General features: G+C 40.3%; 1 protein-coding gene across 2 annotated transcripts; it reads right to left on the bottom strand.

The window, feature by feature from the left end:
* Positions 1-815: 815 nt before the first annotated feature.
* Positions 816-15,313, bottom strand: LOC113027979 (PH domain-containing protein DDB_G0287875-like). Of its 2 annotated transcripts, none has more exons than XM_026177856.1 (7): positions 14,916-15,313; positions 6,327-6,431; positions 4,183-4,278; positions 3,773-3,868; positions 3,360-3,458; positions 3,008-3,144; positions 816-2,594 (listed from the first exon to the last, which is right to left on the bottom strand). In XM_026177856.1, the coding sequence occupies exons 1-7, from the start codon at positions 15,104-15,106 to the stop codon at positions 1,267-1,269; spliced, it is 2,052 nt and encodes a 683-aa protein (XP_026033641.1). In that variant the 5' UTR covers positions 15,107-15,313; the 3' UTR covers positions 816-1,266. The 2 variants fall into 2 exon arrangements, with proteins under 2 accessions (XP_026033641.1, XP_026033642.1); XM_026177857.1 differs by lacking the exon at positions 14,916-15,313 and adding an exon at positions 12,985-14,465.
* Between the last annotated feature and the right edge of the window lie 5,529 nt (positions 15,314-20,842).

The following is a 20,842-nucleotide window of genomic DNA, read 5'->3' as shown; positions in this document are numbered from 1 at the left end:
ATCGATAAAGAATCGAATCGTTAAACAGAATCGAAAATGGAATCGGAATCGTGAAAATCTTATCAATACCCATCCCTAGCCATGACTGAATTCAAATATTGCGATTGACGTAGAGTGACTTTTCTTTGCAACATACATACACATCACGCCGGTTAACAGTCAAGATGATATTTTCTGGGCCAAGGGAGTCTTAATAGAATGTCTCAAACTTGGATATTAAATGGAATCAGTAGGATAATATTAATAATCAAGGTTAAGCAGGGAGGTGGTTTCTTTTGTTCTGTCTTTGTTATCCCAGGAAGAGGAGCAATATGAGGCAAGGTTGGACATGAACAGAGAGAAGACTCGTAGGGAGACAGCAGGACTGCCACGTCGCTTCTGTAAGAAGTATGTCATAATAACACTTGTTATTATTGGGGTATAAAATTGTATGGCCCGATCCAGGGTCGGCAGTTGAAATTAAATCTTTTTAAACAACAGACATTTCTCCTGTACTTTCTTCTGAAAAAACTGAACACATCAGGACTCTCCAAGTACACCTGTTTTCTGTAGTGTGATGAGCTCTGAAACCTGACTGAAACTCAAATAAACCATTCCTTTGCAGCTGATCAGTTAGCTGTTTTACAACTAATCTTTTAAATATATGTTTTTTCTTTTTCTTTTTTTTCTTCACAAAGGGAAGGTTGGAGATTAGCTACAAAAACTTGGTCAAATCACAGTTTAATGACTTCCACCTTAAAGGTCAATTCAAAGTGTACCCACTTCTCTTGATTTCTAACATCTGGGATAGGCTCCAGTAAAGAAAAAGCATGGAGGCAGTTTCTCAGTGTGCTTTATTGATGTTACCTTAGCCATCATAACAAAAATGGTTTAAATCAGATTACTGCCACTAATAATTACCAAAAGACCATGTACACAGCATCATCTGGAATTATTCCCTTGTACTGATCAACTAACTATTCAGCAATTTAGAAACATGAATTTGATAAGATAACCCCTTGTTCAAATTTCCTACTCTGCCGTGCATGCTAGAAAGCCATCAGAAACACCAATGACCATAACACTAAAAATGTATAATTAATCATGTCATGCCATCAGTCATGTGGCTGCCGACGCTACAACTAAATGGTCTCTCTCTCGGCCCCATGTGAACCCCTACGTCTGACACTTTAACCTTATTATTATTGTCATCATTTTTTTTTTTTTTATAAAAGCTGCAAACTGTTTGTCCTGTCCTATGAGTCTTAAGTAATCTGTTTTAGTTTATTAAAATATTTTACTTGTTTTACGTCTAATTTTACAACGAAAAGGTTTCTCTGGTGTGTGAAATCGCTTTTTTCCATTTGCACCACTGTTTACAAGTTTAGGTTCAGAGTTTAACAACGGTTTCCGCCATTTACCATTATCTTCATTGATGCTGCCTTCAGTTTCAGATCCAGATTCTGATGAAGGTCTGTGCAAATTATAATTATCAACGCTGCTGGTGCTTGTGCTGGTGCTGCTGCTGCTGCTACTACTACTTTCCGTTTCAGATCCAGATTCTGATGAAGGTCCATGCAAGTTATAATTATCAATGCTGCTGCTGCTTTCCGTTTCAGATCCAGATTCTGATGAAGATTCGTGCAAGTTATAATTATCAATGCTGCTGTCTTCAGTTTCAGAGCCAGATTCTGATGAAGATCCGTGCAAGTTATAATTATCAATGCTGCTGTCTTCAGTTTCAGAGCCAGATTCTGATGAAGATCTGTGCAAGTTATAATTATCAATGCTGCTGTCTTCAGTTTCAGATCCAGATTCTGACAGAGACTGATGCAGGTTAGAATTTTTACTCTTGCCATCTTCAGTTTCAGGTTCAGAAGCAGACAATGGCTCCTGCCAATAATTATCACCATCCACAGTACCATCTTTAGTCTCGGTGAAGTCTGAAGCCTGTAAATTAGTATTCTGTGGTAAACAGCTACTGTGATAAGAGTTCCTAGCCTTTTTGCTTCCTTCATCGTCCTCAGTTTCTGTTTTCATTTGTTTACCTGATCCTCTGGTTTGTGTCTGCGCTTCCATGTTTTTGAGAGGCGGGCCTTGATGAGGTTGTGGGGACTGCGGTTTCTTTTCATCATTTTCACTCTTCACATGAACAGAAGTGAGCAGGAACCCGGTGATATCAGCCTCCTTTATCCCATTAAGATTCACTTCAACCTCTTCGCTATTTATGTGATGTTCCTCCTGCTCCTCCTTTATTTGGCGTTCTTTGTGTTCGTCTTTTAAGTGGCATTCTTCCTGCTCCTCCTTTTCAATGCGCTCCTGCTGATTTATTATACGACGCTCCTCCAGATCCATCTCTATATGACGCTCCTCCAGCTCCGTCTCTATACGACGCTCCTCCACCTCGATCTTTATACGATGCTCTTCCAGCTCCATCTTTATACAACACTCCTCCTGCTCCTCCTCTATATGACGCTCCTCCAGCTCCATCTTTATACAACGCTCCTCCAGCTCCATCTTTGTGGGCCCTTCTTCCTGTTTTTTCTTTAGCTGGAGATGATCTATGACCCGCTGTTTCAGACCAGCATTTAATTGAGGTGGAGCATCTTGGGCATCTGCATTGAACACAGATGTGGACAACGGATGAGTGTGTGTCTACAGTTTTAATATTATTTTGAAAATAAAAGGACACATTTCTATTTTTGGAAAGATTTTCAAATTACAAATTATCCAAGAACAGCATTTATTTTTATTAAAACTGGTGAAAAGGTCTCAGTTCCACTTCACAGCTGATGGACCCATTTGACAGTTGTTGTATTATTTACCTTTCTTTAGTTTAAATCACAAAGTAGAGAGCAGTTGCAACAGTCAATTGTAGTAATTTATGGATAAAATAATGCCCAGCCATGTGTAAGTTAGTGCCATCAAATATTAAGTTATTGTGCCATCTAATAGTTTTTACATAATTCTGTGGGAATAATGGTAATTTAATAGGCTACAATAAAATTTAAAATAATTTAACACTTACTTCTCCTGACTTGTGTTAACACTGATGTTGCTCGTGGAGGTACAAATACAACCATTTTGAGAATTCTGGGGTCAGGTGGTTGAAGGTTAGTCACTGGACGCATCCCCACTCCGTTTGGCAATCTTGGATACGGAAATCTGAAAAACAATAAGCCATCGAGATATTCAGAGTTATACCCCACAACGCGTGAGACTAATGGTTCTTATAAATACTAATTTTGTGTTTGCGCATGGTTCTGTTTTCTGTTGGGCTCAACTGATCCAAAAACAGATACTAGCCATGGAATTTAATCTTTAAAATGTATACATGACTATATACAAAAACATACAAATTTGGACAAGGAAAGACTTACCTGTTTGCTCCACACAAAGTGGCGCCAAAGGCAGCTGGACCTATGACTTGTAACGGTTTTTCCTTTGTAGCCAATGATGTCATCACAACTCTCTCATAGCTGGAGGAAACAACAGAAACATCAAAATGTTAAATTCGACATGACAAGTGCTGGTGGCATTAACGATGAGGAGCATATCAACAGATGGTTTATTTTAAACCTACAACAATGAACGGCACAAATATAAATATGTTTCATTTCATGCCATTGGTTGTGTGTACAGACGCTGGAAGAAAAAGTCCAAACTGACTGTATCAAAGTTTGTTAGTTCTGAGCCAGTGGCAACAAAATGCAGCATTACATTTATCTTAAAACCAAACTAGCAGCCTGAATATATGCAAAACATTTATAAATTTAGACATGGAAGGACTTGCCTGTTGAAAGAACGAGGTGTATCAGTGGTAGCTGGGGCTGGGACTTGTGAAGGCTTTTCCTTTGTGGGCGCTGATGTCATCACAACTCTCTCATAGCTGGAGGAAACAACAGAAACATCAAAATGTTAAATTCTACATGACAAGTGCTGGTGGCATTAACGATGAGGAGCATATCAACAGATGGTTTATTTTAAACCTACAACAATGAACGGCACAAATATAAATTTGTTTCATTTCATGCCATTGGTTGTGTGTACAGACGCTGGAAGAAAAAGTCCAAACTGACTGTATCAAAGTTTGTTAGTTCTGAGCCAGTGGCAACAAAATGCAGCATTACATTTATCTTAAAACCAAACTAGCAGCCTGAATATATGCAAAACATTTATAAATTTAGACATGGAAGGACTTGCCTGTTGAAAGAACGAGGTGTATCAGTGGTAGCTGGGGCTGGGACTTGTGAAGGCTTTTCCTTTGTGGGCGCTGATGTCATCACAACTCTCTCATAGCTGGAGGAAACAACAGAAACATCAAAATGTTAAATTCTACATGACACAACTGCTGGCGGCATTAACCTTCCTCTCTGACTGTTCCTATCATATGAATCGATCAAATGAAACAACATTTAACCCACAACTAACACTGTTGTACAGATCAAACATCAAAGCACACATTAATTTGTGAAGCTTGAACCCTTTTTAACATTGATAAATACACATTTTTAAAATTACACCGCTGAACAGCACAAAGTTAATGTGTTTTTTCATTTCACACCATTTGTCTTAGAATGAAGTTGGTTTGGAAACATATTCAGCGATGCTTCATCTCCTGCTTTGCGTTTGTGTGGGCGCCCCATGCTAGCAGTTTCCAAGCATTTTTCCCCCCCTTTTCATTGAGGGGGGGGGGCACACTTTGGGAAGCTCTGACATAATCACAGAGTCTGGAGTACACAACGATGTTCTCATTGTAAGTGATTATAAATTCCCTTTCACATCTTTCCTTCACCTACATACTGAAGACATCAAATATATGAAGCAAGATGTATGTAATTGTGTAGCAAAGTAAAAATTGATAAATAATCCCAAATATATCTTATATTTTACATTCCTGAAAGTAGCCACCCTTTGCTTTGTAGACAGCGCTGCAAATGCTTGGCCTTCTCTTAATGAGCTTCATGATATAGTCACCTGAAATGGTTTTCACTTTACAGGTGTGCCTGCCAGGGTTCATTTGTGGAATTTCTTGCTTTCTAAATGTGGTTGGGACTACCAGTTGTGTTGTGCAGAAATCAAGATGGTACACAGCTGACAGCCCTATTTGACAACTGTTAGAATTCATATTATGACAAAAACTATCAGCTAAGTAAAGAGAAACAACAGTCCATCATTACTTTAAGAACAGAAGGTCAGTCAGTCCAGAAAACTGCAAAAACTTTGAATGTGTTCCCAGGTGCAGTCACAAAGACCATCAAGCGCAACGAGAAAACTGGCTCGCATGAGGACCGCCCCAGGAAAGGAAGAGTCACCTCTGCTGCTGAGGATAAATTCATCCGAGTGACGAGCCTCAGAAATCACAAGTTAACTACACCCCAGGAAAATGCCACACAGAGCTCCAGTAACAGACACGTCTCTACATCAACAGTTCAGATGACACAGTGTGAATCAGGCCTTTATGGTCAAATAGCTGCTAAGAAACTACCACTAAGGAAAAGCAACAAACAGAAGAGATTTGTTTGGGCCAAGAAACACAAGGAATGGACATTAGACCAGTGTAAATCTGTGTTTTGGTCTGATTAGTCCAAATTTGAGATCTTTGGTTCCACCTGCCGTGTCTTTGTGTGATGCAGAAAAGGGGAACGAATGGTCTCTACATGCATGGTTCCCACTGTGGAGCATGGAGGAGGTGGTGTGACGGTGTGAGGGTGCTTTGCTGGTGACACTATTGGGGACTTATTCAAAATTGAAGGCACACCGAACCAGCTTGGTTACCACAGCATCCTACTGTGACATGCCATCCCATCCGGTTTGTGTTTAGTTAGACTACCAATTATTTTTCAAAAGCACAAACACACCTCCAGGCTGTGCAAGGGCTATTTAACCAAGAAGGAGAGTGATGGAGTGCTGCGCCAGATGCCCTGGCCTCCACAGTCACCTGACCTAAACCCAATCAAAATGGTTTGGGATGAGATGGACCGCAGACTGAAGGCAAAAGGGCCAACAAGTGTTCAGCATCTCTAAGAACTCCTTCAAGGCTGCTGGAAAACCATTTCAGGTAACAACCTAAAGAAGCAAAGGTGCCTATTTTGAAGAATCTAAAATATAAACCATGTTTTAAGTTATTTCACACTTTTTCAATTATTACATAACTCCAAATGTGTTCATTCATAGTTTTGATGCTTTCAGTGAGAATCTACAATGTAAAGAGTCATAAAAATAAAGAAAAAAAAACATTAAATGAGAAGGTGTGTCCAAACTTTAAACTGGTAGTGTACATATACATGAACATGTATTCATTCGTATTCAAAACATATGGAATTTCTTGACATGGAAGGACTTGCCTGTTGGCTCCATTAAAAGAATGACTGGTGCCAAAGGTAGCTGGAGCTGGGACTTGTGAAGGCTTTTCCTTTGTGGGCGCTGATGTCATCACAACTCTCTCATAGCTGGAGGAAACAACAGAAACATCAAAATGTTAAATTCTACATGACAACTGCTGGTGGCATTAACCTTCCTCTCTGACTGTTCCTATCACATGAATCGATCAAATGAAACAACATTTAACCCACAACTAACACTGTTGTACAGATCAAGCATCAAAACACACATTAATTTGTGAAACTCGAACCCTTTTTAACATTGATAAATACACATTTTTAAAATTACACCGCTGAACAGCACAAAGTTAATGTGTTTTTTCATTTCACACCATTGTTTCTGAGACCAGCTGTAACAATGCAGTAAAAACATGAAGTAAGATGTGCATTTTGTAGTCCATCTTCTGGAAATTGTAGTTGAAACAGTGTCAAATTATTATGCCATGCACATCAACGCAAGAGGGATGATAACCACCAAGATAAATGGGAAGGGAGACTAGATGGGAGGAAATCAGAAGTGTTATCTTTGAAAATGTAGTGATTTCCTTAAATTCAGCTGAAAAACTGCCCCAAGTATCCTTGCTGGCTACAGGTAAGCCAATAACTGTTCTTTGTGACAGTGCTGTTACTCGCACAGTTATCCAAAAGGAAGCTGGTGGTCATGTACTTCCATCTAACATACAAGTAAGCAGTTGCAATGGCCTTGCTGACTGTTTGCGAATGCTGCTGCGTTCCCTCCCTGAGAAGGTTGATCCAGAGACTGATCGAAACTGCTCTGACCAAGGTGTCTGTAAAGGTTCTCAGTCATCCAGGTCATCGTAGTCAAAGGAGGGCTTATATCTGGGACTCTCCACCATTTGACCTTAGAACTGAAGAAGCGTCTCGGATGAGAGGTGAAACGTCTTCAAGTAACTTAAAGAAGTCCAGACGCTTTTCTTTGCAAGCTCCTTTGACTGCTCTAACCAAGACCATCATGTATCACCAAATAGGGCAGAAGGTGGACGACTGCACAGATGACCTATGATGACACTGCAGACAGCACTGGGGTGTATTTAGGGCTGCCACGATTACATCGACTAATTTAATAGCCGACGCGTTGTTTGAAGCTTTGTAAGATCCTGAAAGATGCAGGAATAAGTAGTAGGATTTCAGAGTGTAAGAACGGCCTGAAACAGAAGGTTGGAGCAATGCATGTACAAGGATGCCAGGTAGTAGTAGTAGTAGTAGTAGTAGTAGTAGTACGACGACGACGACGACGACGACTCCGGTATTGTAGCAGTGTACAAATTCAGGAGCCGCATCTTTCGGTGGCTGCATTTGTAGGCTCATTACGCTATTGCGACGCAACGAAGGCTGTCCAAATTCGTAGACACATAGCACGGCCCAGCCAATTCCAATTTCCAACAATGGCAGCAGCTATTTAGTTTTAATATTACTAAACTTTTAGCATATTTTCAAGCAAGAATGTAGCTGTGTAACCTTCAAATATCTGCTCGGTTTATCAAGACATCACATTTTTGCATAAGTGCTCCGACGTTTTCGGAGACGTCCGTTACCCACCAGCTCGATAGCTAGCCGGGGGACTCAAGGCTCACTACAGCTGGTGAGAACCGCAAACCCCCTGTGGTCTTTCACTACTCAGGTTAAACATGATATATAAGTCACTTAGATAACAAAAATTTTACTGTTTGGCTTTCTTCAGTGTTTTATTTGTTCCTGAGTAAATCAGTTTGGCTGAGATTAAAGTTACAGTTTTCACACAGCTGAATAAACATCAAACAGAAAACTGATTAAACAAATGTGAGAATTTATTCCAGTGTCCTATTATATTTTAGTGAGCAAGGAGCAGACGGCTGAGTTTATTAAACACCACTGAGACAATCTGCAAATTCCATTAAAAGTTTAATAAACTATCATCTTATCTTTATTTTTAGTTAGCACATACCTTAGACACTTAAAGCTGTAAGCTAATGATAGTTATATAAGAGCAGATGCATGCTGGTGCAATAAGCTGTACGCTTTATGTCCAGTGGATGCATAATCTGATTAGTCGACTAATTGCAAAAATAATCGGTGAATAGTCGACTATCAAAATAATCGTTTGAGGCAGCCCTAGGTGTAACGCAATAATGATGGTGGAAAATACTAAGACGCTACAGTGCCACAGCTCGGAGTTAAGCCCTTTTTTAACTAATACCTAGTCAGATTGCCTCAGCACGGTTTTCAGGGTTTTCCATTAGATCATATTACTTGGTAGCAAGTACTTTTTAGTACCTGCTCTCCCGGGGTTTTGAGAAACCATCCTACTCTGACAAATCGTCCTACCCGTATTATAATTTGACGGTGGCTTGTGACTAAACCCTAACCCTACCCCTAACCTAACCATAACATAACCTGAAGAAGTATTCCGAATGGGTGAGAGAAAAAGAAGTTAATGGTAAATAAATGGTAAATGGCCTGTATTTGTATAGCGCTTTACTAGTCCCTAAGGACCCCAAAGCGCTTTACACAACCAGTCATCCACCCATTCACACACACATTCACACACTGGTGATGGCAAGCTACACTTAATGTGAGTTTGGTGTTGTGCGCATGCGCCGTGTCTGCGCAGAAACATTGGGTAGGATGTTTTTTGAGGTAGGATGGATTCCCAGAACACATGGGTTTGTCACTACCCGATCCGTACCGGAAACCCGATCGGTACCCCGCATGCGCAAATCTTACGTCACTTCCTCTCTTTGCCAACATTCAATATATTTGAATGATACGGTTAGCGCCCAGTTAGCTCCTAGCATTTCTCAGCAGCTCTGCCTCCTTTTCGACTACCGGGACATTTAAATATGAATAATCCGTATCCGCAACAAATTTTTGCTTTTTTCCTCAACAGAGAGCGTCCACCGATTGAACAACAGCGCCGTAAAATAAGAAGAATGGTGCCTAATGACAGAGTTAATAATACAGACTTTATAATATGTCACGTGAAGTAGAGCAGGGCGATATGGCCAAAAATATTTATCACGATATATATTTGAAAATTTGCGATAACGATATAACCGACGATATAATTGATGCGAGACAAAATACAACTCCACAACATTACTAGCGCAAAAAGACAACCTTCCATTTATTTTCACTTAAACAAGAAGCTGGTTTTTATGTACATTAAAGCTTTATAAAAATGTAACAGTGCAAATGCAAATTCCTTGCTGAAAGTTTAACCAAAAGGCATTTCCAGTAGAAATGGGCTGACATATCCTGAGCATAACCATGTATAATATCCACTGAAGTTAAAAAGAGGTGCTTTGCAACATTAAACTGCAGTGTGCATTACGCATTTTTCGGACCATAAGGTGCACGGGATTATAAGGCACATTAAGCGAAACAAAGCAGTCAGATAAATCAAACTTTATTAAACTCATTCTTCTTGCTTCCTCCACTTCTGTACCATTGATTCATTAATGTTGAATTCTCTGGCAGCTGCTCTATTCCCATGTTGCTGCAGTATATTAATGACTAACCTCGTATTGTGGATGGATTATCTCAGTTGTTCTCCTGACTGAAGTTTGGTCCGTTTACAGCATCCTGCCATGCGATTGCATTTGTCTCTAACCATGAAGAACCTTCACGTTAACTTTTATAAGTGGAAAAGTGTTAGTGTTCGTCCTCCAGCTTCACTGTTTATGTTATGCTAACATAGCTGTGTCGCTAGCGATCACGTAGCACATCATTATATACCAGCTAGCCCAACTTCAGTAACCCTGCAAACGTCGCTGCTGTTTAGTTTCCTGTCTTCATTTATGTTGGAAGTGATAGCAGAGCTGTACGTTTGAATTTTTTCAGAAATCTCTCCGTCAGAACATGCTATATCATGAAGAATCTGTTTGTGAAAATTAGAGTGTAACAGGTATTTTACTAGTCTCAAAGTCACATTTTAATAGAAAATCAATTCCTCCTAGTTCCTTAAATAAAGATCTGGGTATATGAAACCACATGGAATCAGACTGAGATAAGCAAGCTCTGAGCCAGTTGATCTTAAAAGTTCCGATCATTGATTCAAAGTCTAAGGCTCTGACACCACCCTTCTCATAATCTTTAACCAACTGTGATCTCTTAATATAGTGGGTTTTGTTTTTCCATAGGAATTGAAAAATAATTGAGTTGGCTTTCCTAATATTTTGGGGAGAAACATAAAGAGAATGACATGGGTAAATTAATTTAGAGATACCTTCAGCTTTGGAAAGGATGACTCTGCCAAATATAGTGATATCCCTGGTCAACCAACGACTAAGGGATTTCTTCATGTCGACGATACGATTGCAGATGTTGTCGTCTTCTCTTCGGGACATATTTTTAGAAATCACTATACCTAAATATTTAACTTCCAGTTCAACTCTTATAGAAGCTATATTAGAATCAGAACACGTGTGAATAGGTAACAATTCACATTTGTTAATATTCAGACATAGTCCTGACGCCTGGGAGAATAATGAGATAGTGTTAAGCGCTTTAGCTACCATGGATTTATCTCTTAAAAACAGTGCAGTATCGTCAGCAAACTGGATTATTTTGAATTCCTTGTCAAAAATGTTAATACCATACAAATTATATACTGGCGATAATCAAGCATATCAAAAATCAATCTAATGTGATTGTGTATATGTCTTCCTTTTATAAACGCCGACTGACATTCATCCACTAAATGTGTTAAACAATCATTTAAGCGGTTCGCATATACATGAGCCAGTAATTTATAATCATTACACAGAAGGGTTATGGGTCTCCAATTATCCAGAAGTAGTTTGTCTTTGTTGGGTTTTGGAATTAAAGTGATTAAACCTTGTTTCATTGTAGGTGAAAGATTAGTTGAAGAGATACATTCTAAGTAAGCACTGTAAAGAGTTAATCTAATGTCATGCCAGAAAAAGGAGTAAAATTCCACTGTTAGCCCATCAATACCTGGTGATTTGCCCCTGGGCATTTGTCCGATTGCCTTGTCCAGCTCTTCGATTGCAAGTTTACTCTCCATACGAACCTTTATATCCACATCCAATGTCCCATTAAGGCCTCTAAGACTTTCCAGAAACACAGTGCCATTCTCCGTTGAATAGGTTGACTTGTAAAGGTTACTGTAAAAATGAAGTATTTCCACGTTTATTTTGTCATGGTCCTCAGTCAAAACCCCCTTGATATTCAGTGATTGAATCTTCTTATTTGATTGTCTGTGTTTTTCTAAATTAAAAAAGTAGGAAGAGTTTTTCTCACCCTCCTCAATCCACCGGGCTCTTGAACGAACATAGGCACCATTGGCTTTCTCTAAGAACATTTTGTCTAGTTGAGATTGAAAAGTGTTTAGTTGTATATGTTCGTCCAGAGATAAATCCTGTTTGCAGCATAGCCTGTTAATTCTTTCAATAATGCTTTGTTGCTCCTGTCTTTTCTGTTTAGCAATGGATTTGCTAATTTGAATTGCTACCTGTTTAACTTGGAATTTAAACCATTCCCATTTGCTCACATGTGACATATCTAGTTTATCAATTTCCACAGTTAAATTTCTCACTTCAAGGCAGAAGTTGTCATTATGCAGAAGGTTGTTGTTGAATTTCCAAATAAGGGATTGATGTTTCACCTTGGTTAATGAGATGAATAAGGAAATCAAACAGTGATCAGTTAGAGGGGAAGCGGAGATTTCACACTTAGAAATGTTGTTGATCAAATTGTTAGAGACTAACCAGTAATCAATCCTGGAACACTGACCATTATTAGATGAATTAAACCAAGTAAATTGAGATACAGATGGATTTTTCAGCCTCCAAGCGTCACAGAGACTAACTTTGTTGACCAAATTAAGGATACTTTCATCGTAACTGTGGCATGAGGTCCTGGATGGAAGACGATCTACAGAGGGATCAGGAGCTATGTTAAAGTCTCCCCCCACAACAACTTTGTCAACAAGATAGCTCAATTTCCATTGCTCTATTTCCATTGCTCTAACTGTTCACAAAGGAAGGTTAGAAGTTTCTTATTCTGAGCTCTATTAGTATAACCATATACACACAGCAGAATGTATTTCGTTAGCTTCATAGCATAAGTGCCTAAGTCATTGGACTAAGTCCAATGACTTAGGCACTTATGCTATGAAGCTAACGATTTTGAACCATTAATCTCTGACACTATCATCAGCCAATGACCATCAGAATCACTTTTACAGTCTATGACATTTCCCGGAAACCTATTAAATAAAATCATCACTCCAGCTGAGTGAGACGTACCATGACTAAAGAAAACAGATTCACCCCACTGTGTTTTCCAGAACTTTGTGTCTGCCTCTGTCGAATGGGTCTCTTGTAGAAAGACACAGTTAGCCTGTTGCTCCTTGCAAAAAAGAAAGATAGCCTTGCGCTTCACAATGTTTCTTAGCCCCCTGACGTTCAAGGAAATAACAGATAACATATAACACTATTACAAAGGTATTGGGGAAAAGAAAAAGAAACTTAAGAAGACACGCAGGAACGAGCAGCCGTGTCCTGTATAAAATAACTATTCAGTGCAATAACCCTTAACAACCGGGAAATTTTAAATTAAATGACATGCTAAGCAATAGGCTTAATCAACAGCAGCATACCTGAGAGGTGTAAAAGGTCACACAAAAGAAAATCAGTTCGGGTCCACTCTTTGGTTATCAATCAGAGCGTAGCCGTCCTTCAAAAACGCTCTCTTTCCCTTACTCCTGGCATCCTGGACCAGCGGCCACAGCTTAACTCGAGCCTCCCGATCTTCCTTGGAGAAGTCTTCCTTGAAGTGGATGTTCATCTCCTTGCAAACCCTCGCATGCCTCGATTTCTTCCAGACGTCGTCCCGGACCGTTCTCATGCCAAACTGGATAATTATGGCTCTCGGGGACCCGGAAGATGCAGCGTTCCCCTTCTTTCCCAGCCGATGAACAGTATCAACAGTCTCTCTCAGTTTATCCACAGACAAGGGCACAACTCTGGTGAGAATCCCGATAACTGACTCTCTCGTGTTTTCATCATCTTTCTCAGGAAGACCAGTCAGCCTTAGGTTCCATCTCCTCTTATATCGAGCATGTTCCTCACAGGAGCTGCGCAGGGATTTGTTTTCTTTCTGCAGCTCACCAACTTTCTCCTGGAGTTCTACTATACTTTCTTTATTTTTTCTTATTTCCGCCGTGTTCATGTCAATGCGCTTTTCAAACTTACGCAGCAACGCCGTCTGTTCATCCATCTTTTGCGTTAACACATTGACTGCTTGCAAGATTGCTGCAGCGGTGTCCTCCTCCTCCAGCGGCTGCGCTCGCACCCCTCTTGCTTTCTTCGGGTTAGGGCTTTTCGTCGGAGTGTGAGCCCAGTTGATTCTGGAGTCCTTGGAAGTCATGTCAGTGATCTCCAAATCTTGAATATCCTCCTCGTCACACGCCTCCCTCAATACCGAAACGTTGTAGTCATGATCCATCGTGATCATAGAACAAGTATCAAAATTAACCCCGGACAAATTACAAATTAAAGCTGGTTTACAGTTGGTTCTCCAGTGGCTGGTTGAAGTGCACAAAAAGCGCACAAAAACGGGTTATTGCTTTTAATAAATTCAGAGTTTCAGGACAAAAAAAAGCCAAAAAGTTCGGACGCCTGCAGTAAAGTTGCTGCTCACTCCGCCATCTTGTTTCCTCTCTCGTGACAGTGACAGCGTTCCAAGCGATCTGAACAGGTACTGAAATGTGACGTCATCCGACTGCATGCCACCGATTGGCTGGTCAGTAACCCTACCCACTAGATGAGTAATGCGAGCGTCTCGTTCAAGAAAAACTAAAGCCGCCATTACTGGGTTGTAGAAAAAGGGGCTTAAGCGATTAGATTAGAGAAGACGGCAGGAAGAAAGCGATACGTGTAGAAAATGAAAGGGACCGATACAGACGAGTGCGCCGGAGAAAGCTGTGAAAAACGGAGAAAAAATAAAGAACAAACGTTTTGTGCAAAAAGAAAAGTGGCCATTGAAAACAGAGCAATGCCTCCACACAAAAAAGCCATGCAATTTTCTCCACAGTGAACATGCTCAAAGCTAAATGTCATCCCAGCTCATGAATGGGCACCTCCACATGTAAGCCCGGGTTAAAAAAAATAATCCTGGAAGGACAAGCTGGAGCTCAATTATTTTAACGAGCAAACAAGTGGGGGAGTTGATTAAAGGAGCGGAAGAAAATGAGCCCCTAAAACTGTTCACAGCAGTCACTTGAACGTGCACAGTTATCACGTTTCAATGGTTATAATGTGTGTACGTATAGTTCTATGTTGCTTGACCTCTAAATCCTGGTTGAGTACCCCTGTACTAGTACACCACGTAGCTAACTGTGTTTCCTGTAAAACCGTCTCACACGTTTCTGTTCCCAGCACAGCGTTGGAAAGATAAAGAGGCTCGAAGGGACGTTAACACTGCTTCCTCGCATGCAAATAAACGCAATTGTTACGCTGTGTCTCACTTCGTAATTTTTCTAACAGTAACACCGATTCACGCGTCGCTTTCGGGCACAACTTGAATTACCTGTCCAGCAGAAAGCAGGCCACTTCGGCATCACTCTGAAAACTTTTGTCCCTCTTCAGCGAGGTCCACCTGGAGAAGGCGACGCCTAAGAACACTTTCGTTTCTTCCAGTTTTTCCTCTTCGTGCCCCAGCTTGTTCGACAGCACGTCCTTGATCTTTTCTCCTGAGAAATAATAATTATGATCCTGCATTTTTCCAAATGCGGACACTCAAAGTCCCCACGACACCACAAAAAGTTAAGGCACAAGCGACGATTCTTCCATGAGGACGATAAAAACGACTAGCACATGACCAAAACAGCAGCGTGTCCCTCAGTCCGGACTTTGTTTTGTTCCCCCTTGCAACACACATCCCCCAACAGAAAGTTCCTACCCCTGAATTTTACCCGAAAGCAGTGTCCTTTCTGGGTGTGACCTGGTAAAGGGTGTGTAGCTCACTCAGATAATCTGATATTTATCCAATATCAAATAATTTAAAAAAGAAGGTAGGTTTCCATTTTTAAAAATTTCAAATTGAATAAAAAGAGACCTGTTTACAAAGTTTGAAAGGTGAATAAAATAAGAGCCTCAACGCAAAGTGAGACCAGTTTTCTCTAAAATACCAAAAGTAAGTTAATGCAGAATCTAAAATGGCTTAGTAAAATAGTAATGATTCATTAGAGGGGAAATATGCATAAATGATCTAAATTATTAAGGTAAGAAAGTTATGATAACATATTCTTCACTGATCGCGAGTATAAGGAACGTCGGGAAGCATCCATACACCACCTGGGGCTCTTGTTTTTTTTTTCATTTGATTAAATGTTTTTTTAAAGACATCCACTGTTTACTGTCATTAAGGCAGCATAATCAGTCACATTTAAACCACTCATACAGCACCTCAAATCCGCAGCCAAATTAGAATCACTAGTTGTATCAATAAGTACATCTCTGGACTGTGCGAGGAAGCCAGAGTAGGGCTAGGTATTGATTTTGATTTCTGTAATTGATTCAATTCCAATTCACAAGGTCCCGATTCAATTCAATCCGATTCGATTCAACTTTAACTCAGATGGGCAGAAATATTATAATTCTGATCATTTATCAGTACATATCCATATTTTTATATCTATGTGTAAAAACAAAGCTGACGCTTGTGAGACTTCATCAGAGGTGTGAGCAGGGGTGATTTTAGCCCAAAAAGAATCAAAGCACCCCCAAAGATATCTTACTTTTTTGACAATATCTGCTGTTTGTGTGACACACTACTAAAAATATAAAAAGCATACAGTACTTAATTGAGATGGAACACTTTAACAACAAAAGTATAGATAACCCCTCCCCCCCCTGCTCTGGTTCTAGCGCCGTTGCTGCCAGAGCGATAGTGGCTGAGACGCAGCGGAGTTCATCTTCTGGATAATCGGATCTTCCCCACACTGAAAACTGTTATTCAGGTTGCCCTAACAAACCCAGTTAGCAGCTGTAGCTGTGAGAGGTCTTTTAGTGTCTTGAGTCAGCTTCATACCTGGCTGAGAAGGACCATGGGTCAAAGCAGACTCCAGCACCTGGCTGTGATGTCAGTTGAGAAAGATGCTTGAGAGACTTGACCACCAAAATGTGATAGACAGATTTACCAACCTCAAGCTGAGGCGACATAGTTTAAAAGAAAAGAAAAAATCTGCAGAGCCATAGTAGTATCTGCAGTAAAGATCTTTTCATGCATTGTATACATTGTACCATAGGCCAAGGTGTCTCAATGTTTTAATAATATTTTGTACATTTCAAGGACTCTTGTATTTTTGGAGTGTATTTTTATGTATCTGTATTATATTATGCAAACACATTAAAAGTGAATCTCTGTCCAAAAAAATGCACTCAGTTTACTTTTTACTCACTGTAAGCATCATTCATTATTCTCCCGCAGTAATTAAGGTTAGGATATGTTTTCTTTTTTTTTAAATTCCAATCCATTCTTCTTTGGCAGTAGTAGTCTTTAGCAGCATTTAAATAACCTTTATCAGATTTGATGGTTTTGTTACAGACTTTTCAAAAAAGGGTTTTGCTTTTCTTTCACAAATGTGGGGATTAAATTGTGTTAAAATGTACAAAACAGTGATGTCATGTTTTGTGACGAGGACCCAGGTACAGAGAGGCTTGGTGAATTTAAGAATCATATGATTTAATAAAGAAATTTGCAGACTTGCACAGAGAGGATAAAATTCCGACTGATAATGGAGCTGAAGACAACAGACGATGAGGACAGGGAGGAACAGGGGTTTAAATGCACCAAGGAGACAGTCAGAGGGAACTCGGGACAACTGGAGACATTTAAGGATGCAGGGACTGATAGAGACAGGGAAGAAGTCTCATTGTGACAAGTAAAGTTTACCTTGCCTGGATGGGCAGCTTTCTGGGTGCTCAGCACCCCCAAAGCTCTGATCCTAGAATTGCCCCTGGGTGTGAGCATCACAGCAGATGCCTTTGTGTCAAAGTAATAAAACAGAAAAACATGAAGGAGATTTTTCTGGCCTGGCTTTTTATAGCAGATAAGTGAGATATCCTTAAAAATATTCTACAGTAGAACAAAAACTGAAGAAAACCCTGAATGGCAAATGGCCTGCCTTTGTACAGCGCTTTACTAGTCCCTAAGGACCCTGAAGCGCTTCACACATCCAGTCCTCCACCCATTCACGCACACATTCACACACTGGTGATGGCAAGCTACAATGAATCAACATAGGATCATTACCTGATGCTGCTGAAGTGAAACAGAGAAAAGTTACAGCGGTTTCATTAGAGACACAGCTAAGCGTTTTGCAATTTGGCACAATTAAAAAGTTTCAATTTCTTCAGTACTGAAGAGCAGAAATGAGGCTTTCTTGTCTGAGGTCATTTTTGGAGGAAAAACAAAACAAAACAAAAAAACAGTGGCTGACTGCGCTGTAAACAACGGTAGAGTAGTGTGTAATAAGGAGGCGAATAATACAGAAAATTGCGATTTTTGATGGGAAATTGTTCTTGAAAGTACACTGTAGCTGTGTCCCAAAAACTAGGCTGCATCCTTCGGAGGACGCAGCCTTTGTGCTCTACACGGGCCGGGTCCTTCAAAGACTGAGAAGGCTGGAAGGGCGAGGATGTGAAATGGGATGGTCTAGCCTTCAGAATTGCATCACCAGCTGTCTCGGTGGAGTTTAATAAACTCAGCCATCTGCTCCTCGCTTGCTAATATATAGCAGGACATTGGAGTAAATCCTCTACCATTTCACACTTCTGTTTTATCAGTTTTCTGTTTCATGTTTACTCAGCTGTGTGAAAACTATGACTAAAACTATAATCTCAGCCAAAGCGATTTACTCACGAACTTGACTGCATGCTGAAGTGGCAACCCCTAACCCTACACAAGTAAATTTAAGTGTTTGGAAAAATTTCTTTCTAAAAGTACTTTTATTGCACCGTGTTCATTCACTCATGAGCTGCTGTAACATGAATCAAATGGCTGAAGAGAGATACTCCCATACAGCTTATGACAAAATTTAATCCGAAGTGATTGATGGCCCTAATCATGACCTTTTGACCTCCCCCCTCCCCCCGGAAGTGTGTAATGAGCATGACGAATTGCATCCGGAGAAGGGGGGGTGAACCCCGGAAGCGCGCCATCTGTCGCTAAGCGTGTCGAATTGCATCCTGAGAAGGGAGGGGGAAACCTCCGGAAGCGCGCCATCTGTTGTTGGGAAAAAAAAAGTTTTTAGAGGGAGGGACTGCAGCAGGGGAGGGAATAAAAGCAGAGAGGAGGAGTCCGTCACAATTTCTAAGTCACAGACACACAAGATGGAACCTTTCATTCTAACCCCCAACAGCGCTCCTGTTTACTTGGATGGGGAAGAGATCTGCTCTCCCAAAGAAGAAGGCTTTGAATATGACATATTCAAATACAGCATATTTACTATGGAAGGCCTTGATCCGGACCTTATGACACTTCCGGAAATACTCCGGAAGTGTCTAGTCATTTTCAGACCTGATGCGTCATGTTCCATAAACATGAGGGGAGGGGTATGGTTCCTGAAGCACAGCGGTGATGCAGCAGCTGATTCTGTGCTGTATAGAGAGACAGAGCGGCAGTTAGTTTTCCGCAAACTCATAGTTTGAATTCTGTTTCGATATTATGACAATTTTCTCTGTTTTTTACAATAGCGGGTGTAATTTTACTTTCTTAAGCTGCACCGGCGTTTGTAATGGGAATAAAGACTGACTTCCTGTAGAGATTTCAATAGTATTTTATTTTCCTATAATACAGACGCAGTAAAAAAAACCTTTAAGATACACCATAGCTTGTGATGAAAAGAAGAACTTTCTATCCGCTTGTAACCTACAGACTGCCTACCCTATATGTGTAAAAAACGAATAAATATTCCTTAGTGAATACTACTTTTCCTTTTGAGAGACTGAAAAACAAACCATAATTGCCGTGACAGGCGATCTTGTTTCACACACACACACACACACACACACACACACACACACACACACACACACACACACACACACACACACACACACACACACACCGCGGGTCAAGGAGGAGTGAGACGGCGGAAGAGTTTTTTTCTTCAATACTTTTACAATGGGTTTTCTCAATAGATAGAAAATGATGACGCTGAGGAGTCAACAGCCGATATTATCATTGCTTGTAACCCGGTAAATAATTTCGTACATCTCCCAATAAAATAAGTCTTAGTGGAAAAAAGCTCATTTTCAAATAAGTTTATTAAAGCACCCCCCCTCTGTGGGAAAGAGTCAACCATGAGGCGAGTTTTGTCAACAGCAATTGTCCATTTGGTAAAACAAATATCCGCCTCAAAGTCGTATTTTACCGTTGCAGAATGTGGAAAACAGACGGCGTTCGCAAGAAGGCAATCAAAAAAAAAAAAAAAAAAAGGAAATTTGGTACCTCCAACTCTCCCGACTGCACGCGCGCACACACACACACACACACACACACACACACACACACACACACACACACACACACACACCCCGCGGGTCAAGGAGGAGTGAGACGGCGGAAGAGTTTTTTTCTTCATTACTTTTACAATGGGTTTTCTCAATAGATAGAAAATGATGACGCTGAGGAGTCAACATCCGATATTATCATTGCTTGTAACCCGGTAAATAATTTCGTACATCTCCCCATAAAACAAGTCTTAGTGGAAAAAAGCTCATATTCGAATAAGTTTATTCCCCTCTGTGGGAAAGAGTTTTTTTCTCAGAGTCAACCATGAGGCGAGTTTTGTCAACAGCAAGAACAACTGTTGCCCATAAAGTAAAACAAATATCCGCCTCTAAGTCGTATTTTACCGTTGCAGAATGTGGAAAACAGACAGCCCTCACAGGAGGCACCATAGTTAAAATATTTAAATTTCAACTAAATTTGTAGTAATGATCGGATTTCCTCACTTATCTACACCACACTCCTTGTCCTTGATTTCTTATCGTTTCTTATCGTTCCTCTGTCCCTTAATAGAAACCACATATATAGAAACTATCCTCCCTTTCAGTTGTCTTTTGCACTTCCATATCGCAAAGCAGTTACTGTAGGTTATTTTCTGCTTATGCATTAATGTAATTAATTAACTTATTTATCCTTAAGTAAGGTAATGACTTGAGTTCTAATGCTTTTTGTCTCTTGAGTTAGCTGTCAATGTGGGATTTTTTTCCCCTTTTGTCCAGTTAAAGCTGCCTTTCATTCTTCAACACAGCTTAAACTCTAATAGGTAAGCTTTCTTGTAATTTCTTAGTTCTGCAGGCTTCTTGAAAGACATCCGAGACTCTTCTTTGGATGCTGGCTGCCTTTTGTTTTGTTTTCTGTCAAGATGATCCCACACTGCTTCGATTATCTTGAGGTTCGAACCCTGGAGAGATCAATCCATGACTGATGCGTTGTTTCATCCA

Source organism: Astatotilapia calliptera, chromosome 8 (genome assembly GCF_900246225.1).
Source record: "Astatotilapia calliptera chromosome 8, fAstCal1.2, whole genome shotgun sequence".
In the NCBI taxonomy this organism is placed as follows: domain Eukaryota; kingdom Metazoa; phylum Chordata; class Actinopteri; order Cichliformes; family Cichlidae; genus Astatotilapia; species Astatotilapia calliptera.
The sequence above is the reverse complement of the archived record's forward strand: the minus strand, read 5'-3'. Positions and strand labels throughout refer to the sequence as shown.